The following is a 27904-nucleotide window of genomic DNA, read 5'->3' on the forward strand; positions in this document are numbered from 1 at the left end:
ATCTGGGACAAACTAAAAAAGCTCGAACAAGGCCCTGCCACGCCCCAGACTGAGAAATTTCAGATGCTCGCCCAGGCCCTGCAGGGTGCTTCCTCGGTTTTCCGCCCATCACTGCAGGTCAAAACCCCCTTGGATGCCTGCTTCAAAGGTGGCAAGGAGGGACATTGGGCCAGGGCATGCCCCGTACCACACACACCGCGTATCCCATGTCCAATGTCAACAACAAGGTCATTGGGGCTCTGACTGTCCTAGATCCCATAGGAAGCCTATGGCCAGGGAACCCTCTGACCTTCTGGGCATGGCAATCGAAGACTGATGGAGCCTTGGGTCCTTGTCCCCAGCCGTAATGATCAATAGACAGGGACCCAGGGTGCAGATTCAGGTAGATAGGTACAAGGTTGACTTTCTCCTTGACACTGGTGCTACCTTCTCAGTCCTGACAGAATTCTGGGGGCAAACAGTACCATCCACCTCTCCTATTGTTAGGGTAGGAGGAAAGACCATCTATCTAAGAAAGACTCCCCTATTACTCTGTTCCATAGACAACTTCCCATTCTCTCAGACGTTCCTAGTTATGCCCCAGTGTCCAGTTCCTTTGCTCAGCCGAGATATTCTCCCTAATTCAATACAACAATCAACATCCGGGCTCCTTGCATCAGTCAGGCCCCAGAATTGGCCTGTTCATCTTTTCTGGCCCTTCTGGCAGACTGGCCATTCTGCTCCACTTGTGGGGCTGACATGAAACACCATACTAAAAAAGACTCCTTACCTATGAACGTGGTCAACCTGAGGGAAAATTCATAGCTTTTCTCCCTAATGGTTGTAGGACTTGGGATATGGAAGGAGGGTGGTCTGAGCAGGACTTCATGTCTACACCCCTAGAGAAAGGCCTTCCAGTCTGGTTTTACAAGCTGCCCCCCGTCTTCCTCATGAGCACCCGAGAGACATCCTTGGAGATGAGTCTATGTGGGTTTGAGTTCCCCCACGGGTCTGTGACTCCTGGGAATCTATATTCCCATATTAGACCACATTTGGCCTTTACCACTGTACTAAACTCTCGATAGAGATTCTTCTCACAGGTATGATGACATCTCTCTGGGAGAATGGATTCAGCTATGGTTCAAGACACAGACTCTGATTTGGTCTCCAAATGAACATTCATTCTGCAAATCAAGGCCACAAGTTCAAAAACTTCCCCTCCTGGACTGTCCCCACCTACACCACACAATTCTCCAGCTTCCACAAAAGATGTCTCCTCGGTCTACAAACGCATCCTGCAGAACACCCTCGTTGGGGCGCCTCTGGTCTCCTGAGGCTGGCTCGGTCTCCCATTCACAATTCCACATGGTCTCTCTGAGGAGGCTTCTTGGCTCTAAGCTTAGTCCACAAAGCCATCTCCTTCTCTTTCAGCCCCTGGGCTGCCTGGGTGTTGGCTCCAATCTTCAGGTACCCTTCCTTCTGGTCATACTCTGGCCAATGGGGCAGCCCCTCCCCATTTGGGTTCCTAGGAACAAAATCAAACAGAAATTGCACAGAGCTGCTAGTGGTCCCCACAATATTCTTAGACTTGCCTGGAGCTTCTGCCAAGAGGCACATGCACCTCCAGAGGCAGGGAGCAGCCTGTTCACTAACAGGGAGCAACAGCATCTCCTGGAGCAGCCTGTTCGCTAAATGTCACCATGCCACGGTCACAGGGTCAGGGATCTGATCAGTCAAACTTTAGAAGCCCCTTTTTCCCAACAGGTAGGCCCCACCACTTGCCACCCCACCCACCCACCCTGCTACCTCTTTGCCACCAGTCTCACCCATGGCGAGCAAAGTTGGCCCAGAATTTCATCACCATCCTGCTGAGGTTGGTCTCCTCTTCTGAGGTGCCCCCTGTTGGGGCAGAAGGAAAAAAATGCTTTGCTACTCAAAGTGGGTTGTATGGGCCAGCAGCAGCACCTGGGAGTTTGTAGGACAGGCAGCTTGTGGGAAGAGGGGAGGGAAAGGGAAGGTATTAGGGAATGAGATTAAACAAATGATGTTATGTGCACACACAGATATGGCTAATGAATCCCACCTTTATGTATGATTATAATGAGAAAAAAAGAAAGGAAGGAAGGGAGGGAGATGGACTCTTGGCCCTAACTCTGTGCCTCCTAGACAATGTGCATTTCAGGAAGACCCTGTCCCTTGGTGTGCACTTTCAGCTTGAGAACAGCTGGTCTAGGACTTGGCCACACATGCAGTCCACCAGGAAGCTGACTGCCTTTGTGTTCTGTGCCCACCTGCCTGTCATTCCCCACTCAGGGTCCAAAGGCCACATAAGAAGCTTCCTCTGCTTTGAAGGATTGCTGGCTCTTGGGTTTTTGAAACACAGCCACATTTTCACAGAGTCTGAGAAAGATCAGACTGCAATGACACTAAGGAGCTACCCAACTGGGAGGCACCCAGAGGTGCAGTGTGTCCTGAACAGTCATAAAGTGGCTCAAAAGTCATGTGCAACTGCTGAGAGTTCATTAATTTAAGACACTTATGGAAAGTTTTGAAAAACTATATTATCAAACATAGATGGTAATATGCAAATTTAGATATATTAGAAGACTGAGTGACAAGACACATATGACACTGGATTCAAGTTGAGCACAATTCTGACCTTAGCCCCCTCCCCCCACATCCTAATATACTTCTTTGAATGAAAAATTAAGAGCGACATTCTTGACCTGGAACAGTGCCCTGCAGGTGGCCCCCCGCTTCTCTTATTGATATCACAGTTCAGGATTCTGAGAGTGACTCTGGCTCAGGGCACATGAATGTGCCTCCTCCTTGCACAGTAGAGAGGCTGGGAACTGCTCCGTGTAGCTCAAGCCCATTACAGTGAGTCAGAAGCTAAGCCTGGGACAGCAGGAGAACTTGCTCAAGGCCACCAAAGCAAGACTGGAACCCAGACCTCCTGACTGCAAGCTCACAGCCAAGCACAGAGCTGTTACCTTTTAAAATTGGGGCCCCAAAGACTGAGTAGATTTCATCCCCATGGTCTCCTATCACCGTCTTGGGTCTCATGTCTGGTACGAAGCTCGGGCGATACTGAAACTCATACATGTAGGTGGGGGCTCCAGCATCTGAGAAGACACGGATTTGTGCACAGTTCACATCACCAGCTGGACGGTCTCAAGGTCTCTGGCTGTGCAGGAAGCCCCTGGCTATCGGCATGGGAGAGAGACAGTTTGGGGAAAGCACAGTAACTTGCCTAAAAGCTGGTTGAGGAGGAAATGGGACTTGGGCCAGATATTTTTGTATGCTTTGAAGTCTTTGTATTTTCACTTTGCTTTTCTACTAAAGAATTTTGTTTGTTGTTTTACATAATGGAAATATACAATGTATCAACTAAAGATGCTGGTGTGTTCATTGAAAATACACTAGAGCTCATTCCTTCAAGCATAATCTACAACCTTCTATTCAGCCCAGTTTTGAGCATTTCCAGGGCTGTTCTCACCCATTCAGTCAAGAGTGAAGCAAATCCAAGCTGCTTGTCTAAAAATGAGGATATTTAAATGAACATATATGTAGAGATGGAACAAACTGTTTCTTGCATCTCAGGAATACTGTATCCAAGAAAGCTATCTTTCCGAAATGAGGAAGAAATAACAACTTTCCCAGACAAAAGCTTATGAAATCAATTACCTCTGGACACACCCTATAGGTTTTTTGAAAGAAAGGTCGTTAAGCTGAAACAAAGACACTAATAAAATAAAACATGTTAAAGTACACAAGTCAATGATATAAATAAAACTATAACTGAAATAAATTATCAGGACAAATTCAAACACAAAATTCATACATGAATTCTGATATCAAAAATATAATGCATGAGGATATAGTACAGAATTGTTATATGTGATTAAAGTTATTAATAGGCTGGTATAAGTGTAAAATGTTATAAGTATGCTTTATGGTAACAACAAAGCAAAAATCTTTAATAGAAGCACAAAACAAAAATAGATAGAATTCAAAGCAAACCATGACAGAAAACCATCAAAGCACAAAGGAAGACATCAAAAGGGGAAGAAAGAAAAAGGTATTTTAAAAACAACCAGAAAACAACTGACAAAATGGCATCAGTAAATACCTTGCTATCAGTAATTGTCTTGAATATAAATGGATTAAATCCTCCAACAAAAAGGATAGTGACCAGATTAGAAAACAAGAGCCAAGTATATATGTTTCCCACAGGAGACTCATCTTGATTTTAAGGATGTATGTAGCCTGAAGGTGAAGGGATGGAAATAGATATTGTACACAAATGAAAACCAAGAGAACAGAGGCAGCTCTCATTATTATCAGAAAACAGAATTTAAATTAAAAAACTATAAAAGAGACATCCTACCAGGAAAGGCAGATATGAAACAGTCTGTTCAATGATGACATGATCTTATGGGTAGAAAACCCCAAAGATTTTCCTGCAAGATGGTTAGAACTAGCAAACATATATGGTAGAATTGAAGGATACAAAATCAACATGCAAAATTCTCTATACACTCACACTGAACTGGCCAAAAAAAAAAAAAAAAAAAAAAGAAAAGAAAAGAAAAGAAATCAAGAAAACAACCCATAGATAGTAGTTATAACAAGGTAAAACTCAATGGGAATAAATTTAACTGAAGTGTTGTATTTCTATAAGACACTGATGAAAGAAATTGAAGAAGACAAAAATGCAAGAAAAGATACCCAATGATCACAGTTTGGAAGAAGTAATATCATTAAAATATCCATGCTAGTCACAGTGATCTACTGGTTCAGTGAAATCACTATCAAAATCCCAACATCATTCTTCAGACAGGGAAAAAATTGTAAAATTCACATAAAACAAACAAAAAACTGTATCAAGGTAATTATGAGTGGAAAAAAAAAGCTGGAGATGTAACCCCAGTCAATTTCAAGTATACTAAAAGCTATGGTAGTTAAAATAACACACTATGGGAAGAAAAGAATCAACACATCTATCAACGGAACACACTAGAGAGCCCAGATATGAACCCAGGCATGTGCAGTCAACTGATTCTTGACAAGGTGCTAAGAATACAAAATGGGAAAAGACAGTCTCTTGGATAAAGAATATTAAGAAAACTGGATTTTTGATCTGAAGAAATAGGAAATTGAAACTCATATCACACCATAAACAAAAATTACTAAAAAAAATGGATGAAAGATCTGGATTTGATTCCTAAAGTGGGGACAACACAAGTGAAAACTGACAAATGAGATTTCATCGAACTGTACAGCTCCTTCAAGCAAGGAAAACAAGGGACAGTGTGCAAAAACAACCTGCAAACCGGGAGAAAAGGTTTGCAAGCCGTAATGCATTAAAGAGGTAAATATAAGCTCTGCAGGGCCTTTGGACAACAGCAAAAAACAAAACAGCCAATTTAAAAGTGGGTAAGGGCCCTGTGTTAATGTTGCTGAAAAGAAGACGTATAAATGAACAGCAGGTAGATGAGAACGTGCTTAATGTCACTAATCACTGGGAAAACACAAAATATAAGTACAATGAGGTATCACCCACCCCAGTCCAAATGATTTTTATCAAAAAGAATGGAAAAGGAAAAAGGGTGACCTGGCACCGTGGGGCACATGTGTAATCCCAGCAGCTCAGGAGGCTGAGGCAGGAGGATTGTAAGTTCAAAGCCATCCTCGGCAACTTAGGAAGGCCCTGTCTCGAAACAAAAAGGGTTGGGGATGAAGTTCAGTGGTGGAGTACCCATGGGCTCAATTCCAGGTACCAAAATAAAAGGGAAAAATATTAACAAAGATGAAAAGAAAAAAGAACACTTTAATACTGTTGGTACACATGTCAAACAAGTTTGGGGTTGTTGAAAAACTGAAACAGAATCACCATGTAATCCAGCAACCCCACTTCTGAGTATCTACCCAAAAGATTTGAAAGCAGTTTGTTGGAGAGATCTCTTCAACCCCACGTTCACAGTAGAACTACCCACAACAGCCAAACAATGAAATTAACTATGTCCATCAACAGATGAAAAGATAAAGAAAATGTGGTAGAGAAACACATGGAACACTATTTAGTCTTTAAAAAGAAAAGAATGATACCATTTGAGATAACCTGTTGAAATGGGGACCAACATGCTGAGGGAGATAAGGCTCAGAAAGACAAGTACCATATGTGACAAATTATAGCTCAAATAGAAGTCTTAGAAGAAAGAAAAAATGGTGGTAACAGGCAAGAGATGAGGAAGAAAGGAGGGTGATGGTAAAAGAGTACAAAAAACCAGTTGGGGAAATGTTGGTCTTCTCTTTTGTTGTTGTTCTACTGAACAGTGTGGTAAACACAGTTGATAATAGAGTGTTTTGCACTGAATAGTTACTGAAAGGAAATGTCAAGTGTTCTCCCTGCAAAAAATGCCAAGTATTTGAGGAGATGGGTCTGTTAACCAGTTTGATGGAATTATTGAACAATGTATTCATAAATCATAACCATGCTGCACTCCATAATTTTATGCAAATATTGTTTGTCAATTTGTGATTTTAAAAAGTTCTATGAATGTGTTTCCTCTCCTTCTCTGTCTCCCCTCTCTGAACATCTTATTGCACTGTATGTGCTCCTACTCTATTAGAGTCTGTAAACTACTCCACTTTCTTTGCCCATATTAACCAGGAAGATATTGAGAGGTGGCAGTGTCCCTATCCTATGCAACCTCTGTGCCTTACCTCTGTGACCACGGGCCACAGTCACAGATGGGATACAAAATGTCACATCTCCAATCAACTCCAGGTAGAGGTCTTTGAGTTTGACAGGGTCGTCTGTCCCTCTAAAATTCTTCTCAGTGGCCATTTGAGTCAGTTCGTCTTGGATCTCCTAAAATGCATCAAGAAAGAGATCCCCCACCTGGAGAGCCATGCAGAAGGCTCCCTGGATGTGAACCTCCTGGGCCCTGTGCAAATCCCTCCTGGGATGGTGGGGAGGGAAAGGCAGACAGATGGGGAAGGAACACAGGTCTCAGTTTTCTTCTGCCATTGAGTTGGTCTGGGACTCAGGGCAAGGCCAGCTGTTCTTTGTTTCTCAGTCAATTCCCATAATTTTTTCGACTTCTTACCAGAAGAGAGCCAGTCTTCTGCAGGAGTGATGTGGCCATCTTCTGGTCCAGCTTGCCTTCAGAGATGGGAAATCCCATCATCTATTAAAAAAGGGGTTAAGCATTTCTGAATCATCAGGAATTAACAAGGAGAACCTAGCAAGCCAATGCCTGTGAAGGTTCTCTTGGGGTCTTGATGTGCAGGTGCACTCATTAGTTTGAAAAAATATCAAGTAAATGGACTTGTACATAGAAACTCAAGGCATAAAAAAAGGATGACTTGAACATGCATATAAACACCAGGCTAGGGGACACCATGGTCATCCAGGCAGTGAGGGAAATTGAACCCAGGGTAGTGCTGAAGCAGAGAGCTCAGAACAAGAGAGCACAGGCTGTTACCCCACATACTCCAATGTCTTGTGAAGTCGAAATCCATCACAATGAATTTTTTCCTTTGGCATAACCTCTGATATCCTTCTGAAGTGAGGACTGCAGAACTCCCAACCTGTGAAGATGCTGTTCAACCTCTGCACTCTGTGCTCTATCCAACTCTAGCCTGGCTTTTTTAGGCTAAGGCCATGGCCGAGGATGATCCTAGGCCCCCTTGAAACACCTACATGAGAAATCTCAATGCTTTCCAGTCAAAATGGGATCTTCTCCAGACAAAACCTGGCTTTTTAGAGCCGATGTAACTAACATATAAGCAAATTCCTCTAAATCTTTCCAGAGAAGTGCCTGGGAGCACCCATGGGAACCCCGAGGACCTGTGAGTTCAACCCAAGGAAGAAGTTGCTGTGCCCAGATCTAGCTCTCCTGCTTCTTTTCCTCTAGATCTCATCTGTCTGCACTATTATGGTTTCTGCAGACCCGCCCATCCTGATCATGTCAGTATTCTTAATTAGGAAGACAATCAATGAGTGCTTAGGGAGAAGGGCCCACAGGGCTGTACCAGTCAAGAGAGCTGTAACATCCCAGAGAAGATTTACAAAGAAATGTCCAGTGTCCACTCAGACCAGTGGTGAAGTTTCCCCAGAGTCAGAGTGGGCCTTGGAGAAAAGAGACATTCCGGGTCCAGATGTCAGAGGGAAGATGGGGGAGGAGGAGGAGTCTGTGTAAGAGGTCTGTACATTCTCACCGTGGGCAAAATCCAGCCAAACTCTTGCTTGTTGATTCCCACAATGTAGGGGACAGTGTTGAATGTCTTATCAGCCAGAATCTCCTCTGGTGTCTTGGGCAGCAGGACACCATCCATTACGGTGGGGATCATGGGAGTGCTCTGGGGAAAGAGAGCAGAGCAGTCAACACGCAGCACCACAGACTTCCATGATTCTGGGCAGGGCCACAAACCTCAGGAGGGAGCTAAGTCTGTGACACAGTGAGGGGAGAATTTTAACCAGGAAGCAAGGGATGGCAATGTGATAGTGGTCGGGAATGGGAAATATATCACTCAAAGTATATATTACATATAAATAATGATAATATCCATCTCAATTTTAAACGCACACACAGGCACTCAATTCTCACTGTTGTAGTTGTGTTTGTCAGATAACAGTGAGTGCTGAATTAGCAAATAGCTGGGCCATTGGTCCAAAGGGAACTTCAGAATCAAGGCCCTGTGAGACTCTTGTCTCCATGTGGGTTGGTCTTTAGACAAGTCATATGATATAGATCTCTTACAAAGAATTCGTTACATGCAGAATCCATTTATAATAAAACACCAGCTGGGACTCACTCAACATTTTCTCAACCTGCCTTACAACACTGCTGTCTACTCTGCTTTTTAAATATGGAGCTGCTTCTCCATCTTTCCCATGGTTGTGTCTCCACAAAGATGTTGCATGACAGCTTTCCAGACTGGCCTCACTTACAGACAGGCAAATCTCTGCTTCTTCTTTGGATGGACTGAACTCTTGATTCATTAATATTGAATTCATGGCCAAGAGCATTGTACACATCCTGAACAAAGCTTACCTATCTCAAGTATTTTCTTTTCAAGGCACAGCACAGCCTCTCGTGCTTAGGGACACTAGAAAGCACTTCTTCACTATGCCTTAGAGTCATTATAAACAGAGAAATCACCAACAAAAGCAAATACTGTAAAAGAAGCGGTGCTATATAGACCACAAGAAGGAAACTGTTAGCAAGAGAGATGAAGCAAGACACTGAGTATTTCCTTGTGTGACCTCAGAGGGGAACATGGACTTCACAGCAACTCAACTCCTTGCTGCTTTGCATTTAATTTGCAAATGACCACAAATGCATCAAGGTATCCCTGGTGCTTACAAAAATGTGTTAGCAAAGAAGTGAATTCACAAATACTAAATCTGTAACTGAGGAGTATCTATTGCATCTGTATTTAAACTTGAGCTCTTTTACAGAAATGATTAGTTTTGAGGAGATATCGAGCTCACCACTCGAGGTGCCTACATGGACACTTGATTCCCTATTTGGGGGAGTAATAGATCAAGACAAGGGCCAGATCCTGCTCCCTGAGCTGACAGTAGAGGGCAGGGTTTGGGTGCCTTAGCAAGGCTGTGGGGCTCTGAGAGGCCTTCCCAGAGGCCTGCAGGAGGGGCAACTCCTCTTAAGGAAGAGTCTGCAGGGCACATGGATCAGGTGTTTGGCATCTGCATGGGCTTTTGTTATGAAAGCTCTTGGCAGTGGAAATAGCAAAAGCAAGGGACAGAGGTGAGCAGGACTAATTCCAGTAATGTCACAGAGGCCTGGGCTTGAAGGAGGGCCTTAGAGCAGGAACAAGAGAGAGGCTCAGAGGATAGAGCACACTTTCTGCACAATCTCTGGCACATCCCTGGCACTCAGATATGAAGAACTAATTCAGTGGGGCTGCTGAGGCCCATGTGTTGAGGCTTAATCTTCAGCATGTGGTAGTAGTGGGAGGGGTGGAGACCTGAAGATAGGGGGCCTAGTGGGAGGTCTTCAGGTCACTGGGAAATTCCCAAGTCTCCCCCTCTCCCCCTCTCCCCCTCTCTCCCTCCCTCTCTTTGTCCATCTCTCTCTACCCCAGAGTCCCAGATACAGGTGAGCGGTTTTGCTCTTCTCCCAGTCCTGGGGTGAGGTGCTGCCATAGGCCCAAAGCAACGGGTTCACAGAATCATGGAATAAACCCTCCAGAAATGTGAGCTCAATTGACCTTCTCCTCTTTATAACTTGATCATCTCAAATATCCTTTATAGTACCAGAAAGCTGCTTAGTACCGGAAGCAAGGGTTTTGTCCTGTCAACAAGAAATGGCTTCCAAGAAGGAAGTGACAGGTTCTAACTGTGTTCAGCCAGGTGAGTCTAGGATACCCTAAAGTATGAGAATGGGGAAAAGAAAGGGGAGGGTAAGAGTCATAGTCTTGGAGACAGCCTGGGAGGGCAGAGTGGGGCAGCACCCGCAGGGAGAAGACCGGCATCAAGAAGCTGAGAAGGAGAATGACTGCCACTGTCCACCCTATGGACGCTGGAGGTTGCCTGTCAGGACTGCAGTGCGGGGGTCAAGGACTCAGGGCTTCCTTCTCGCCTCTTCTTCCTTGACTCCTCACACACCATATATCAGCAAGTTCTGTCATCTTTTCCTTCAGAAAGTTCTGAACGGCAGACTTCTTGTGCCTCCACTGGTCTGAGCTACAAGGATCCCTTACTGTGCAGCTACAGAGCACTGAGCTCCTAGGGCTGTCCCTGCCCCTGGCCTCCCCTTCCCCTACTGACTATTGCAGTCACCAGACCTTTGTGAAACCGTAGATCATGTCCACACTCTGTTCGAAGCCCTCTGAGCACCCCCCATATCCCACAGAATCACAGTCCAAGTCCTTCCAGTGACCACCCCACCCCCACCTCAGGACACCCCCAGCCTCCACCCTGCTTCCCCACTCAGACTCCACTCCACACACAGGGCCTCCTGCATCAGGGTCTTTGCCGTTGCTGCTCCCTCTGCCAGAAACCCTCCTCCTCCAGTCCTCTTGACAACTGGCTTCCTTCCCCCACCAGAGATCCACCCCAAGGTCAGTGCCCTTGATCCTAATGCTTACATTTGAAACATTGGCGACTTGGTCCCCATTTTCCAATATCTTTTTCTCTCTTGACTCTGACCATCAGTCAGCACACTACATGGTTTCTTTACTTTTCTATTACAATCTCCCCCCACCAGAAGGCAGGGAATCTTGTCCCTGTCATTGCCATATCCCTGTTGATAAACCATCTCCTACAACAGAGTGTTTCTTAACACTTTGATGAATGTCTGAGTAGATAGATCTCATTTCATCCTCATAAGATCAAGAAAAGTCAGAGGATCCCCAGTGAGCGAGCAAAGGACAGGATTGCAAGATGGCACTAAGCTAAGGTCTCCAGACCCTGGCAACTGTGGAAAGGTGGGAGAGGAAGGAGATGGGAGGATACTTTTGGAGTTTCCTGATCCTAGGAGGAGGGTGGTATCCTAAGGCCTAAGATCCCAGGCTCCCCTTCTGCACAGTTAATTTGCCCTGTGGCCTCCTAGAACATCTGTCCTCCTTAATGAAGGATTCTGAGCCCCTAATCCATTTATCTAGGCCTCCTGAGAGTGTTCCAGAGCACACTTATCCCACAGGGAATGTAAATGAGAAGAGGGTAGCTCATCCTGGGAGATATATAATTTGTGACTGGGAGCACTGCACTGAGAGCCATGGCGGTGAGTTCCAATCCTGCCTCCTGACCTCTAAGCTATGTTACCCTGACTGGTTATTCCTGCTCTCTGGGCCTCAGCAATACGAGTCTACAAAAGAGAATCCATTCATTCATAGCATATCAGAGCTTAAATGTATTAATAAGATTTGAAACCTGTAATTAAGAAACCAACGGTCCTTACCTCTCTGGGATCTCCAAGCATATCCAGAGTAAAAAGTTTCTGTGAAGACAAAGGCAGAGGATGTGGGTGAGAAGCTTCCTGGTATAAAAGCTGATCCTCTGAGCTGTGCCCCAGAGCTACCAGGTTCTCCCAATCGGAGGCAGAGGACCCTACACAGACCCCACTGGGCATGAGCCCAGAGTAGAGTCATAGGATGGGGGAGGGGCAGGCAGCAGCCAGGGAGGGAGACCTGGGCCCAGAGTCAGGCTCCCTGGAGCTGCGGGGAGGACCTCTGCTCTTGCCTGTCCTCGTCATCCTTCCCCCTACTTCTTACTGGCATCGACACCCTGTTTTTCTCTGTAGGGAACATACACATTGGTCCCTGGGCATTGGTGTGGATGAGGCAGCTCCTGGGGAAATGGCGCTGCAGGTGGGATGCCCCAGAGGGAGAGGGCATTACTTTCCCTCTGCTTCCCTCTGCGTCCTCTCCATGTCTTCAGGCATCTCTGTGTGACCTGGGGTGTTCCAAGTCCCTGAACACACAGATGAGTACAAGGATGGGTACAAACCAGTGTCACTCCAACAGAGTCTACCCCAAACCCATTGCTGAGGCTTTGAGATAGACAGTTTCTAAGCAGATAGGACATGTATCTAGAGTGCTATTATATTTAACCTCCCCAGGGGACAAATCTACTTCAGAAGAGAAGCCAATAAAGGAGATTGTCAAGCAGAGGGATAGAGACAGGCACATTCTTCAACACTATTTTAACAGCACCTGGATCCAGCCATGCCCTAAGCAATCTGCTCATGAACTCCTCACTTACCTGGAGATTCCATTATAAGATGTATTTTTCTTTTTGTTCAAGCCACCTTGGAAAGAGTTTTCTCATTGGGTGTTAAAAAACTATGATTTAAGCAAACTCTTTGAAGCACATTCCAACAGATGCTTTCCTTTGCTGTGTTCAGATTGCAGTGATTGAAATGTTACACCATATCTCACTTGCCTGCCCTACATGTAGAGGGACCACTGGGGTTCCTCCATTCTGGGTTGTAGCCCCACAAGCCAGAGGTGGAGTATGTGAGCGTGTGTGTGTGTGTGTGTGTGTGTGTATGCTGGGCCACTAGTTAATCATGTCAAAAGTTCCACCAAAAATTCAAAAGATCTCAGAAATATGTCCTGGGATTCCAAGATTTTAGGTCTCTTGGTTTCCCCAAGGTCACCATCTACTTCCATATAACCTTGCTCCTTTTGGCCACATAGAGGATAGCTAAAGTATTTGCTTCTTTCCAGGTATCACAAAACAGCTGTGTCTTAATTCTTTGAAAACTTTAATCACCTTATTTAAGTCGGTAAACCAATCTCCAACTCCCAAGGCCATATTGAACTCAATCCGTGGACATACAGAGCACTATGCTAGCAGTCTACCCTGTGGGCCCAGAAGTATTATCTAGTGTTCAAGGTCAAGATACACCAGGGGCTCAAGTGACCTCGAGCTCACAGTCAGACCTTCCCCCCGTTAGGAATTAGCTCCCATTTGCCCTGCATGTTCTTTCCTCTGGATGTTTGTCCTACTAAGTTCCCTGTGGTGACAGACTGTCTTGACAATCTATCAATCCTCAAATGTCACTTTCCTTAAGAAGCACTCTTAATGGCTATAATGACTGTGTCTCCTCTCTATCCTCCCACTACACAAAACCACTAAGTATATTGCTACATTTCTCCTTGAATTGTCCCTTTTGAGCAGGGACAATGTTCAATTTATGTCTGCATCACCTCTCCTGACATTGCTCTCCCACACACTTAGCATGGAGGGAGGGAGGGAGGGACAGAAGGAGGAAGTGAGTTGGTTAATACAAGCACTATTGGGAAGTTGGATGGACACATGGACAAAAGGTGAAAACTACCAAATAGGTGAAGGGCGGATCATTGTTTTTGGAGGACTGGATAATGGAGTGTGGATGTATGTTGAACAAATGATTCACGGATGATGGACAGATGAAACAAAGAAGAATGTGGCTCAGTGGAGAGCACTTGCCTGGCGCCTGTGAGGCACTGGGTTAGATCCTCAGCACCATAAAAAAGTAAATAAATGAATACAAATAAAATAAAATTATAAAAAAAGTTATAAAAAATAGATGAATGAAAAGTTAAGGATGGATTCACACTAGATTAGTGAAATAATATCAAAATAATTGGAGAGATGACAGATAGTTGTTTTAAATACTAAATGAGACAGAGTCTCAGAAAATCTAGAAAACTTGACTACCACTGTGTTATAATTAAAACACTTCTAAAAAAAAAACAAGAAAAATTGTAACTCTTTTCTGAAAACCCCTACAATCAGTGTGGTTGTTGCATTTTAAGTATTCATAATAAGAGATAAAAAAAAGAAATTTCCAACTTGGATCAAGATGAGTGGGAGAGAGAAGCCCAGGGTCAAGCCTATGAGAAAGGGCCATAGGATGGCGGCACCTACCATTTTCAGCGTGGTCTCCAAAAGCTCCTCCTCTGTCTTCTGGCGCATGCAGTGAACCATGACTGCAGATGTGGTGGTTTTACACCCAGCGGTAATAGCAACTTTCTGCAGAGATCACAGGCAACAGCAGAGTTCAAGGGCAATGTCTCCATACAGATAAAGGTGTTCTATGGCAAGTCAACTTCTGAAGGCAGCAGGGAGCAGCTGAAGATCCTCTAGACAAGCTGGAGTGGGTTCTGGGCCCCATAGAGTGTTGCCTCTGTTGCTAACTGGAATTGTGATATGAATACATCTTTATATATCTGTGTCTCCATTACCTTGTCTTTGCTAAAATGGGCATAATGTTCTCAAAATTATGTCTGAAGTGAGGTTGTGTGGAGTTGTGGTGAAGAGTATGGAATCCAGAATACCACTCTCTGATTTAACTCCCATCTCCACCGCATAGGAATCATTTGAACTCAGTTTCCCTACCCATAGATAAGCTAATGGTTGCACCTGTCTCATGAGAAGAATTAATACATGTGACCTTCTTAAAAGTGTACCATGTCTCCACACACTAAAACTTGTGCAGAATTGCCAAAAGCCTGCATGAGACGATTTGCACTTCGAAAAGTAGAGAATGTCATTTAAATGTGGGCCCTAAAGGAGCCTCTTCCACCAAGCCATTCACATGTGTGCTATCTTTGAGGGTGAAGACTGAGTTCTATAAGAACAAAGCCCCCTGAGGATTCCAGGAGAACACGGGAAAGGGCTTGGGAACTGTCCAGGGTGAGACTTACCTCAGCTAGAGGTTTGGTGTTCTTCCTGACCAGAAGAGAAGTGAGGGCCACGCCACTCTCAGAAATGGCCCTGTGGAAGAGGTTCTTGGCCAGGGGAGATAACACCTGGCAGGGACATGGAGAGGAGGAGGATTATGTTCACAAGGTGAAGATCAGTGACTCACTTGTCTTTTAGGCTCCCTCCAACTGCCCCCTCTGCCTGGGCCCATTCACCCGGAGACTCTGGCACCCTGTGGATATGACACTTCCTCACCTATGCTGGCCTGCTTCCCAGCTCCATGTGGGGCCCACCTTTCCTAAGAGAAACTCAATAGGACGAGGCCAGATCCCAGAGTTAGGAACAGGACAGGAAGCATGTGACACATGCTTATCATGTCAATCAAAAGTATTGGGAAACCAGCTAGGCAATTCCTAGCCCCAGATTACATTGCAGTATGCAAAATTTATCCTAAGAAAAATGATCACATAAAAATGAGGTGGGACCAGGTGGGGTGGCGCACACCTGTAATCTCAGCCACTCGGGAGGCTGAGGCAGAAGGATTGAGTTCAAAGCCAGACTCAGCAAAAAAGCAAGGTGGTAAGCAACTCAGTGAGACTCTGTCTGTAAATAAAATTCAAAAAAGGGCTGGGGATGTGGCTCAGTAGTGGAGTGATCCTGAGTTCAATCCCAGTACCAAAAAAAAAAAAAAAAAAAAGACAACTCAATGAGACTCTGTCTCTAAATAAAATTTAAAAAAGGGCTGGGGATGTGGCTCAGTAGTGGAGTGATCCTGAGTTCAATCCCAGTACCAAAAAAAAAAAAAAAAAAGACAACTCAATGAGACTCTGTCTCTAAATAAAATTTAAAAAAGGGCTGGGGATGTGGCTCAGTAGTGGAGTGACCCTGAGTTCAATCCCAGTACCAAAAAAAAAAAAAGAGCTGGGGGTGTAACTCAATGGCAGAGCATGTGCTGCCAAGCCAAGGACATTGCAAAAAAGGAAAAAAGAAAAAGATCTTGGAGGTGCACAGAGATATCTAAAAATCTTCACACTGTTAACATGGTAAAAAAAAAAAAAAAAAAAAGCTGAGAGTAATCCAAGATCCAATATTGAGAAATTGGCTAAACAATTTTTCATTCTTGCAATAGAATGTTATACAATTATAAAAATAATATTGCATAAGAATGTTTAACGTTAAGGACATATTTACGTTATGCTAGTATGTTAAGTGAAATTTTGTGGGAAAAAAATGCAACACGGATACAGAACAGAAAGGGAGGATGGGTAAAGATGATGGATGGATGGAGATGATGGATGGATGGATGGATAGACAGACAGAAAAACACAGGTCCAAATGCCCAGTCACTATCCTTGAGGTGTGTGATTGTGGATGATTATTTTCTTCTTCATCTTATTTGTATGTTTCCTTATCCTCTTCCTTTAAAAATGTATAAAGATTTCCCCTGATTATTCAGCTATGAGGACAATATCCCACTGGAAAATACACAATCTGGCTGACGCTCTGCTCAACCCAGAGGTATGGAGGGGTTTCTCATGCTCCCAGCACCACCCATAGTTCCCTCAGTGTCCTCCAGCCCCATTCCCCTCACTAGCAGGAAATCTCAGGACCCAAGTTACGTCTGTGACCCACATCCATGCCCCATTCTTCCTGTCACCTCCCATCCCTGCATCCTCTCACCCACCTCCCCCAATGCAAATTGTCCCAGAGTTTGCTGCCCACATTGTGGGCATGGACATGTCATCAGGCCACCTTAGAGGAGGGTCCTGCCTGCTCTTGGTGCTCCAGTCCTCTCAACAAGGAGATCTGCCTTGGAGCCAAGGATCGTTTATCTAAATTATATCTTTGCCCCTTCTCATTGTAATTTATAACCACCCCTGTTTCCCAAGAGAAGTGAGATGAGCCCTAATGTCAAAATTATAAGGAAGAGAAAATAGAACTAAATCAAATCAAAGGAGGAGAAAAGTCACCGTTGCAGGCTGAGCTAGAGATGTTGCTGGCCCCAGGACATGAAGCCAACCTCTGAGCTTCCTGGAGGCCAAGAGAGTCTGGGTCTTGACTCTCCACCACCTGAAGCCAGGCAGTGAGCAGAGTCTCCCTGAATCCCATCTTGTAAACATAGGATATGTAGCTGCATTTTAGTGGTCTCCAAGAGGCCCAGGGGTGAGCAGAGGCAGGAGCACTTACAAGAACAGAGACACTTTGTCCTCCTGCTGACTCTCCAAAGATGGTCACAGAGCCTGGGTTCCCTCCAAAGTTGGCAATGTTGTCCTGGACCCAGCGCAGAGCAGCCACCTGGTCCAGGTGACCCCAGTTCCCTGGGCTGTGCTCATCCCCGGTGCTGCAAGATAACAGGGTGGGGTGGGACTAGAGATGTCATGGCAGAGCTCTTAGGACCAGAGATGATGAGGGGACTCTGCATCCATGACACAGGTGTCTTTACCTGACTCTCATCTCTGTAGCATTGCTCTGCATAGAGTCTACATTCATTCTTCCAGCAATGATGGGCTGAGTGAGCACCTACTATGTGCCCTACACCAGTCTAAGAGTTACAGCATCCCCAGGAACCAGTCAGGCAAAACCTGACTACACTCAGCTCACACTCCAGAGCACAGACAAACAGATGAAAAGAGAACACAATGTTCATGAGTGAAGATGATTCGAGGTAATGACAGGTAATGACAGAGGCAGGGTGGGGCAGTGGGGAACAGGGTTCAATTCTCAGCACCAGGGAAGGCCTCTGTGGGGCAGTGGCATTGGGTACAGACCAGCATGAAAGGAGCACAGGTCTTGTAAATGTCCAACAAAGAAATTCCGGGGAGGAGAAGCAGCAGGTGCGAAGGCCCCAGGGCCAAGGGCACCAAAGTGTGAGTGTAGCTAGAGTGAGAGGCACTAGAGAGGGCGGTGGGGGCCTTGCAGGGGACTTCTCTGTCACCATCAGTGACCTGGGAGCCCTCAACAGAGGCAGGGCGAGACTTACCCTGTGCCTCTCATGATCTCTGGCCACTGTGGAGCGGCCACTGCGTCCAAGTCACAGGTTTATGAATATGATCACAACCATAATCCAGCCAGAGACACGGCCATGAAGCGAGGGGGGGAGAGGCTGGATTCTGAGCGCATTTACAGGAGGAGCCCTGCAGATCCACTGGCCCACAGAGGTGGGGAGGAGGACAGAGGAGCCTCCAGGCTGCCCCAGGCCTTCACCTTGACCACCGGGAAGGGGGCAGCTCCAGCAGAGGCATAGGGACTGTGGGACAGCAGGAGAGCCTGAGCTGGGGGGGGGTCTGTCCCTGTGAAGTGGAGGTACCCTGTGCTCAGCCAGGGCAGCAGGAGGAGACAGCTAAGGTGGCACCTCTGTTCCAAGTGCTGCTGGGCTCACTCAGGGAATCAGTGGAGGGAGAGGGAGACCCAGAGGCCTGAGCAAGGGGAGCAGGAGGGGCCAGTGAGGCAGCTGAGAAGGAACAGCCAGCTGGGAGTGGGCGATGACCCGGGGCACAGGAGAAGAAGGCATTTCAGGTGTGTGTGAGAGGCACCTGCTTGGCTGCTGCTGAGAGGTCATGTACCTGCGCTGAGCCCTGTAGTAATGACTGGCCTCTTCCGGACAGCCTGGTGGCAAGGCCCTCTGAACCCTGCCAGCCCAGAATTCGCTGAGCTCCCTCTGTGGCACTGCCCTTGCTTCCTTTCCCAGAGCAGAATGTGGCATTGCACCCCGGGGCTGCATGATGACCGACATCAGAGGACTGTGTGCCAGAGCGGCCCAGGTGAAGGAGGAGGAGCATTTCAGAGACGCTCCTCCACGAGGCCCACACCTCACAAGGTGATTAGGAGTGTGACAACTGGAGGAACCATGCCAGCGGAGGGCACAGCACATGCAAAAGCCTGGAAGCAAGCAGCCAAGCATGACTGGGAGTGAGAAGGTCGAAGGGTGCGTTAGCAGAGCACTTCATGAGCAAGGACATCACCTTTTTGCTTTTGTGGCTTCTATGGTTTGGGTGTGGTTTGTCTCCCACATGTGCTGCAGCTTTTGCTGGCTTTTGTGGCAATATTAAGCAACTATGGAACCTATGCAAGATTTGGTCTGGTGGAAGGTGATCGGGTCATTGGGGTGCCACCCTGAGAGGGGTTAACCTAGAGCTCATGGGATCTGGTTAGTTCAGAGACAGTGAGTTGTTCCAAAAAGAGCTAGACCACCCCACACCCACTTTCTGGCTCCCCATCTCACTGTGGTGAGTTCTGCATGTACAGTTTCCCTCTTTGTCCCTCAACCATATTGTGATACAGAATAACAGGCTTTCCACAAAGGGAAATCCATTGAAGCCACTCAAAACTGTGAGATCAACCTCTTTTCTTTATATTTACCAATGCAGAGGCTACTGTGCAGAGAGGAGAGTCCAGCGCCTTACCTGAAGAACCCCCAGATGCCCAGGCGGTACTGGATGGTCACCACCACCACGTTTTCAAGGGCAGAGAGGGGCAGTCCATCATAGGTGGATGCCCCGCCCACCACCAGACCTCCTCCATGGATCCACACCATCACCTGGGCAACACAGACACAACCATATTAGATATAGGAAGCAGAACTGGAGAAGACCTCAGAGATCTGTCACCTGCATCTTGACTGTGACTCCCAGAGGCCAGTAGCAACATCCACCAGTGTTAAGGTTGGATATGAGGCGTCCCCCAAAAGCTCACGTGTGGGACAATGCAAAAAGGTTCAGAGGAGAAATGACTGGATTGTAAGAGTCCTAACACAATCAGTAAATTAATCCCTTATGGAATTAGCCCAGTGGTAACTAGAGGGCGGTGGGGTGTGGCTGGAGGAAGTGATTAATGGGGGCATGGCTATGGGGTATATCTTTTGTATCCTGAGCTGGAGTCCTCTCTGCTTCAGGATCACCTCTGCCACACACTCCACCATGATGTTCTGCCTCACCTCCAGCCCTGAAGAATGGAGCTGGCCTTCTCTGGACTAAGACTCTAAAACCGTGAGCCCTCAAAAAAACTTGTCCTGCCCTAGAGTTGTGCTGGTCTGATCCTTTAGTCACAGCAGCAAAAAAGCTGACTAAAACACCCAGAGTCCAGCAAGGTTGCAAAAGGCAGTCTCTCTCCTCCCCAACACCCCCAGATCAGGGCCCAGGAACCCCCAACTCAGTGCACCCACCTTTATGCCAGACCTATGTCCTCCCAAAGCCTTTAAAACTGCAATGTCACCAGAGGAACAGCAATAACCAAGGACACTGTGTTCTCCCCAATGCTCCCATGGTCCTCATGCCTGGACCAGTCAACCAGTTGGACATAAGCAAGGGGCAGCTCTTACACTTCAGCTGCCCCTGCATTAACTCTAGTGAGGAATAAACTCCCCTGTGCAAAAATGATTTCCTCTGGAATCACAACCCCACCCCCGTGGTGACCCTTCCTATGCACCTGCCTCTGCCTCACCTGCACATCCAGATGCTACCCACCCCCCTACGAACACCTCACATCACCTCACAACACCTCATCCTGGAAGCCTCAGTCACTTGACTAACATTATCCAAAAGCTTGCTGTGTGTCAAGGACTGTTTTATGACCAGAGGGTAAGAGTGGGTATATAATCTGAAATTCATAGTTCTTGCATTTAAAGAGTTCACACAGCAGGGAATAAAAGAGAATGGACATTGTAATACTTGTAATTTAAAAAAAAAAACTCATAACATGAACTAAGTAACAAGTACTGTTCTAAATACTTGAAAAAAAAATATCTACAAGGTAAACACTAATATTGTCTCATTTAACAAGAAATGTGAGGATTCACCTGCCCAAAGTTCCACAGCTAATGAGTGGTTGAAGCCGGGCTTGACCCAGACTGACTGGCCCCGGAGTCCACGGTCTGAGTTGCCAAACTCCCTGCCACCCAGGGCCACAGCCCTAGCACAGTGAGTCCACTGGAGGCAGGAAGAAGGTCCCACTGTAGCTCTAACTTGAGTTTCAGGAGGGCTCTCTCTGCGCACTCAGCCAGCCCTGAGATGAAGCCCGACCGCCATCATTAGACACTCACACGGGATTCCTCCCACGAGAGGAAGCAGAGGCTGAGGAGGTAGAGAACTTGCCCAAGACTCTCAGCCAGGCCAAGGCAGACCCAGGATCCAAACCCAGACCCTAGAGATCTAGACCCTGTGTCCACAGCTGGGGGTCTCTGCCTCCAGGCTCCCAGAGGCCTGTTTCTCCTGCACCTCTGATCCTGCCGTCCCCAGGGAGGGACTGGGTCGGGGTCACCTGAGTGAAGGTGAGTTCAAGGACAGGTCAGCACAGACAGGCTGAAGAGGCCAGGACGTGGGTGCCGCCAGATGGCAGGATCTGGAGGGCAGGGACTGCTGGGCAAGGCGCCGTGCCCCTGTTCCCCCTAAGCCCAGAGGTCAGCTGGGCAGATGGGGTCACTGAACACACAACAGCAGGATGAGTGGGAAAAGTGTGTGACTGAGGGACCCTGTCCCACTGCCTTGTGCCTAACAAGCACATGCAGGACCATCTTCAAAAGTCCCTAGTTTAAACCTCCTCCCCAACTCTTGGGAACCGTGCCAGAGTGTTCCTGGGGGACTAGCTGGGAGCTGACCCCCTCTTTATTCCAGTTCAGGTATGACGTCTTTCCAGCAGGTCCCTCACCCTCTGGCCTGCTCCTGGCAGCCGGCCCACCTCTGGCTCTTCCTTCTTGGAAAACGCTGACTCACTGGGCATCAGCCTGAGCCAGCGGCAGTTAGTGAGGAAAATGATCTCCCATAAGACCTCAGATGCTTGACCTGAGCAAGGGCAGCGCTTCTAAGGTTGTCCCAGCCCTGCTCCTGCCCACCCACACCTCTGTCAAGGGACAGTGATAGTGTTCAGGGGACAGTGAAAGTGGTCACAGGGTATGTACTGCAGAAAGGTGACACATGTGCTCCACTTCCTAGCCTGCTCAGGGACATTGGTTTAAAGATGAGAAGCCCCAAGCTCTTCTCCTGTCACCCTTCTGTGTGGCCTCCGTTCCCCCATCTGGGTCTCAATTTCCTCTAAAATTCTTTCCAGCTCTAGTAGACTGCTCTGGAGATCAGATTCTTAATTCTAGAAACCAGCAGTAATCGTTCTGGTCCTTCTGTTAGTGTGAGAGAACATGAAAAACCTGAAATGTGCATTCCAGATAGAGCACAATCTCCCCCAGAGGTTGAAGTCACTAGGAGAAACTGAGGTAAGAGCCACCTGTATTTCCTGTGGTCACGGGAACCTCTGGGTCCGGAGTCACATGGCCTGTGTTGCCCCTCACCCAAGCTGCCTTCATGGCCTTCAGACCCAGAGATCTCAGACACTGAAACTCCCAAGTCTTGACAAGTGGGGCCCACGCTCACCGGCAGCCTGTTTCTCCTGGTCAGGTCTGCAGGAGTGTAAATGTTCAGGTAGAGGCAGTCTTCAGAGAACTGGAGGGGAATGTTCTCCTTCCTGTTGGTAAGGAGATCGGAGACTTTCTGCCCCCTCACTGCATCTTGGGAACACCTGGGAGGCAAGAAAGAAAGAGCTTTGAGATTCAGGCAGATGGAGGCTGGAAGTGTCACCTGGAGACAGACCTTAAACTTCTCAGTAGATCTGCTATCACTGCTAGACACTGGAGTGAGTGAGAAGCTCACTGGGAGTTTGGTGGGGAACATGGGACTCTCTTGAGTCTCCCCAGATCATCAGAGAGACAGGGACTTCACCCTTTTTCCTTTCCTGGAGCCTGTGGGATGCCCTAGGTCAAGGAAAGGAGGCTACCCACACACTGGCCTACCCTGAGAGCTGACATTTCCAGCATTCCCAGGACAAGGACCCAATAATGTTTGGCCTATAGGATGACTGTGTTCTTCCACCAGGTAACCATGGGACACTTCAGCAACCAAGATGGAATACATCTATCCTGAAGCAGGCTAGGAGTGACATCCTGTGGGACAACCTTAGCATAACCGTAGTCTAGTACTGCTTTAGTCAAATGTGCTGGGTGACCTTAGGTGAATTGCCATCCGCTCTGGGTCCCAATGCACCAGGTATAAATGAGAGGAGTGCTTTTCCTAAGGGTCTTATAGTCCTGGCATGTTAAGATTCTATCGTGAACCTATCTATCCCAGGCAACCACTCTTGGCTGCCCTGAGGAAAGGTCTCCAAGATCCACCTTCTAAAGGAATTGGTAACATTGTTGAGTTCTCTCAATGTGCCAGGTCCTGATTTAAATTATTTTCATGCACTAATTGCTTTAAGCTTCAGATCAGCCCCAGGATATAGGAATCTGTTATTATCTGCATTTTACAGATCATAAAACTGTCACAGACAGGTTCCACAACCTGCCCTAGTTCACACAGCCAAGATGACCCATGCTATATATATTGGTGTCCCCTAGTACAATCCAAGTAATATCTCTGGATCTCAACAGACACAGAAGACAAGCATTGCTGTCCCCAGTATGTAGAAGACATAACCGAGGCACACAGGTGCCAGGAAGACACAATTATGAAGTGGCAGACTGGAGCCAGAAACCATGCCTTCCAGTTGTTCTCTCTTAGGAGTTGTACCCAGATCTCCAAGCACAACAGGAATATGACTCAAAAACTAGAATGCAAGTGTTAAAAGTGGAAAAAGAGTTCCACTTCACTAGTATTTAGATAAATGAAATATAAAGACCAAAACTATAATTATTATTGTTTGATTGTTGTATTACTGTTTTGTTTACCTGATTGCCCAAAAGCATTCTTTTAATAACCTCAAGCATTGCTAAGGGTCTGCTGCATGGAGGTTTTCGTGGAGGTTTGGCAGGAATATTCACAGAATATTTCTTGAGGGAAATTTAACAAAAAGCACACACTCTTTGACTCAGAAATCCCATTTCTTGGAACTTACCCTCAAATATCCATAAACGGGTATCATGATTTAGCTACATGATGTTCCTCAGAGTGTCCATGATGATGTCAAAACATCAAAACCAACTTAATGAACTCAAGCGAGACATGGAGGAAACCAATTGCATCTCAATACCAAATTCAATGCAGCTATTCAGTGCCAGGTTGAGATATTTAAAGGCACAGGACAAGGTTGATGATACACTGATCCATGAGTAAGGTGGTCATTCCAACTGCCCATATGGACCATCCATTTTCAAGGCAGGAAGGCTGCAACAGGATCTCCAAAGTCAACAGCAGTTCTTCCTGGATCGTGGGACTGCATATGATTTTCATTTTCTCACCTACAACTTCTCTGTATCTCCTAACATATTTACAATATGTATGTATGGCACTCGCAATCAGGGATTTTAAAACTGAATATTAATTTTTTAAAGAAAGGACTGGAAAGAAGGCAGCCAAAAGTGGGATTCTGGACATCCCAGAAATACCCAATGAGGAGAAGATGAAAGTCGTAAATGACACCTGTAGGTGTCTGAGGGGCTCTAGTGTGATAGTAAGGACATCTGGAATCTTTGGGCTTGTACCCCTCTGGCCAGGGTTCCTGGGCCCAACAACCTTTGCTTTGCCCATGACTATAACTAGACACACGTGGGCAGTGAGAACTCGCCAAGGTGACCCTCCAATGCACCCAGACACACCCCTTCACCCACCCCACTCCAACTCACCAAGGATCAATATAAAAAAGATTATATCACTACTTCTTATCTCTCTCACCTGCTCAACAGCTCTTTCTCCAAAGTATTAATCACCAAGTATGTTCTAACCCAGCATGACACAATTCATTGTTTACCTTCAGTGTTTTTCGTTATCTCACGCACTCTCCCTGCAGAACTGGAAGCTCCATAGAGCCAGGATCTTTCTTTGGCTTACCGATGGATTCATAGAACCAAGGGCAAGCTGGGCACAGATTAGATGCTCAAGAACTAGTGTTGAATAAAGGGCTCTAGGTCCCTGAGAGTTCTGGACTGTTTCAAGGCTCTGCAGTGTTCTAGAAGATTCCAGGAGAAAGCAGAGCCAAGCCCAGGACAGCCTCCACCCCCTCCTGCAGCACCGAGGGACAAACCCCCCTGAGACAGGCCACCACTTACATAGGAGGGTAGGAGGTGGTGTTCTTCACAGAGCTCCAGGGCTCTGGCGGCTGCGGTGGAGCAAACCTCAGGGGCCCAAGAGGGGGCTTGGCAAAGGGGACGCCCAGGAAGACGGCCACGGGCTGCGCAGATCCTTCCAGGCTGACGTACTTCCCCAGGACTTTGCCGTGCACCGTGTCCACCACGGGGGGCGAGGACGGGTGTCCTGCTGGACATGGGGAGCAAATGAGGACATTAGAGGGGAAAGGCCAGACCTGGGTTCCAGGGGGGTTGGCCACATTCTAGGCATGTGACACTGAATAAATTATTTAAATTTTAGGTCTCAGTATTTTTTATGTGAAATAGAGATGAGGAGAATGTCCAGCCTGAGAGGGCTGATAGATGAGGTCAATTAGAATTGAGGTATAAATTTGTCCAGTCAAAGTCAATGACAAAAGAAGAGCTTCTGGGAATGAACAGGGCCTTTCATTTCCCTCTCAGAAGCTTCTAGAAGTATGTATCCCCCTGGTACCGAGCTGCTTACTGGTTAAGAGCATGAACAAGAGGATGCCCTATTCTCAGGCTGGCTGACCTTGTGGGGAAAAGGAGCCACAGACATTCTTGACTTCATTCTGGGAAGAAATAGGCTGTGTCCTAGGCAAGGGTCCAGGGAGGGGCTGCAGGAGGTAGAAGAGGGAGCAAGACCTTCTGATCACAGGGAGCCGGGACTTGCTGAGGAGAGAAGAGAATGAAGGAAGAGAATTAGGAGCTGAAGCAGGAATCAAAGAAAGTGCAGAGGTTCAGAAAATCAGAGACAGGAAAACACGGGGCCTGGCTAGAGCCCACCAGAGTGGGCTATGGATACAGCTGGAGCCCAGGAGGAGGGGATGAAACTCTGAAATGAGCAGGTGCATGTCAGGGAGGGTCTTGAATGCCAGGCTAAAGGATTGGGTTTTATTTAGTGGACAAAAAGCAGCAAGAACAATTCTGGAGAAAAGGACACAAAAATCTTCTAGAATATTCTGCTAGTTCTTAGCAGAAACAGCCCAGCACAAGAACTGGGGAGAAGACATTTCTCGGAGTCTCAGTTTCTCTGTCCATAAAGTGGCACAGGTGTGTGCTGTGGTCCATTTTGCTGAACCCCTGTGTTAACAGTGGATTTATTTTCTGTCTCTAATGCCTTGGCTTCTGAGGTCTTGCTGATCTTTGAGGAACTACTGCTCCTTGGGTCCATACCCCAGCCACCTCCTTTATTATGGTCTCATAACCTGGGCCAGTATCCTCCTGCCCAAACCACCCAGAACTAGGAGCCAGAACAAAGTCCACTCAAATAATTCCAACTGGCCAACCCTATGCCAGCTTCCTCTGCCTCTCACCCTCTGGGCAAAACCAAACCAACCGTTTTGTACCTGTTGGCCTCCTCTCCCTCTGCCTCCTGACTGACCTTTGTGTCTAGTCTGTCCCAGTGGTGTCCCCAACCTCTTGGGAACTGGAGTGACAAACTATCTTTTCAACAAAGTCTTCTGGTCTGATATTACCATATGTCAAATTTCCTAATAACACACTCCATTTTAGATCAATACCTTTATCCTTTTTCCACCTCCTCTAGACCAGACACCATTCTAAGTGCTTCAAAAAGCACCACCCGCTTCATCCTCACTACAACCTGATAAGGTGGGTACTACTTCATGCCTATTTTAGGGACAGGCAATCCAGGCCCAGCTAAGTTAAGTATCTGGCCCAAGGACACCCAGCTTGAAAGTGCTGAGCTCGGATTCACTTAGTCGGGTTCCTGAGATTATGCCTTTAATATTTTGCCAAGTCATTCTCCATGGGCCAGATCTGCCCTAATAATCAAGCGCGGAAGTGGAAAGGTGACCTCTCTTAGTTCCTCATGAGTGAAGTTTCAGTTTATCTCATTGCCCTCCTGACCCTGACGCATGAAGCAGGAGGGCCAGGTGTTTATCGTACCCTGAGTCTTCTTGTGGCCAAGGCTGGCTGAGCTTCACTACTCCAAGTCTGTTTTCAAGTTCAAGTCCAGTTCCAAGTCTGGAGGGAGAGGGAGATTGTGGAACTAGAGCTGCATGCCTTTGCCCTCTAGTTATCACCACCCATCTCAGCCCAGGACAAGGATTTCCCCGGTGTCCCCTGGTATTTATATTTCAGCAGGACTCACCCCATGCCGTGCAAGCAGAGAGAGAAGCCAAGACCAAAGTATAGAGCCACATCCTGGAAGAACAGCCGTTCTGGGGTCAGTAAGTCTCTGTGCTGCTCAGAGGCAATGCACCTTAGCTCAAGACCTGCCCCTGAATCCTGTCTACCCAGGCCAATTGCATAACCTAAAATGACAGAAAAGCTCTCCCTCCCTCTGGCATCTCTTGGGACCTCCAAGTCACGCCCATAACTCCTCTTTTGTATCTGAACAGTCCGTACCAAACTCTTAGATTACAGAGGGCCACAAGCTCGTCCAACAACTTCTTACATAAGAATTTCTCCCTGGTAGAACTCTAACCTCAGTGCACTTTGAGCTTCCCAAAGCGGGCACCAGGAAACTGAACCCTGAAACAAGGCAAAACTTTTTTCTGGGGTCCTCAGAACAAGCTGGGACATTGTAGAGCAACTCCCAGCTCCAAAGCTGCTCAGCTGAGAGATCAGGGACATCTCTTAGCCTCCTCGGGCTGCTGTTTCCTAGAAACCAGGCTCTGATATTTGGAAGTGATCAGCCAGTCCTCTTCTGATGTCTAAATTAGCTT

The 27904-nt window shown here is 46.9% G+C and overlaps 1 protein-coding gene across 6 annotated transcripts; it reads right to left on the reverse strand.

The window, feature by feature from the left end:
* Positions 1-1138: 1138 nt before the first annotated feature.
* On the reverse strand, positions 1139-27480 carry LOC143383903 (liver carboxylesterase 1-like). Of its 6 annotated transcripts, none has more exons than XM_076838907.2 (16): positions 27328-27480; positions 27123-27200; positions 25744-25883; positions 25173-25377; positions 22507-22651; positions 19552-19685; positions 17336-17489; positions 15151-15255; positions 14372-14476; positions 11916-11954; positions 8209-8349; positions 7095-7175; positions 6709-6856; positions 2973-3104; positions 1806-1878; positions 1139-1504 (listed from the first exon to the last, which is right to left on the reverse strand). In XM_076838907.2, exons 1-16 carry the CDS (start codon positions 27330-27332, stop codon positions 1333-1335), a joined length of 1857 nt encoding a protein of 618 aa, XP_076695022.2. In that variant the 5' UTR covers positions 27333-27480; the 3' UTR covers positions 1139-1332. The 6 variants fall into 6 exon arrangements, with proteins under 6 accessions (XP_076695022.2, XP_076695021.2, XP_076695024.2 ...); XM_076838906.2 differs by having other exon boundaries at positions 25173-25380; XM_076838909.2 differs by lacking the exon at positions 27123-27200.
* Between the last annotated feature and the right edge of the window lie 424 nt (positions 27481-27904).

This window comes from Callospermophilus lateralis, chromosome 18, assembly GCF_048772815.1.
Source record: "Callospermophilus lateralis isolate mCalLat2 chromosome 18, mCalLat2.hap1, whole genome shotgun sequence".
Classification (NCBI taxonomy): Eukaryota; Metazoa; Chordata; class Mammalia; order Rodentia; family Sciuridae; genus Callospermophilus; species Callospermophilus lateralis.

Bases quoted from the DNA above. Each gene is read 5' to 3' on its own strand.
- LOC143383903 (XM_076838906.2), bottom strand. The intron at 7,176-8,208 runs GTGAGAATGTAC...CTTTTTTAATAG, and splicing joins TTGGCTGGATTTTGCCCACG to ATGATGGGATTTCCCATCTC. The intron at 6,857-7,094 runs GTAAGAAGTCGA...GATGCATTTTAG, and splicing joins AGAAGACTGGCTCTCTTCTG to GAGATCCAAGACGAACTGAC.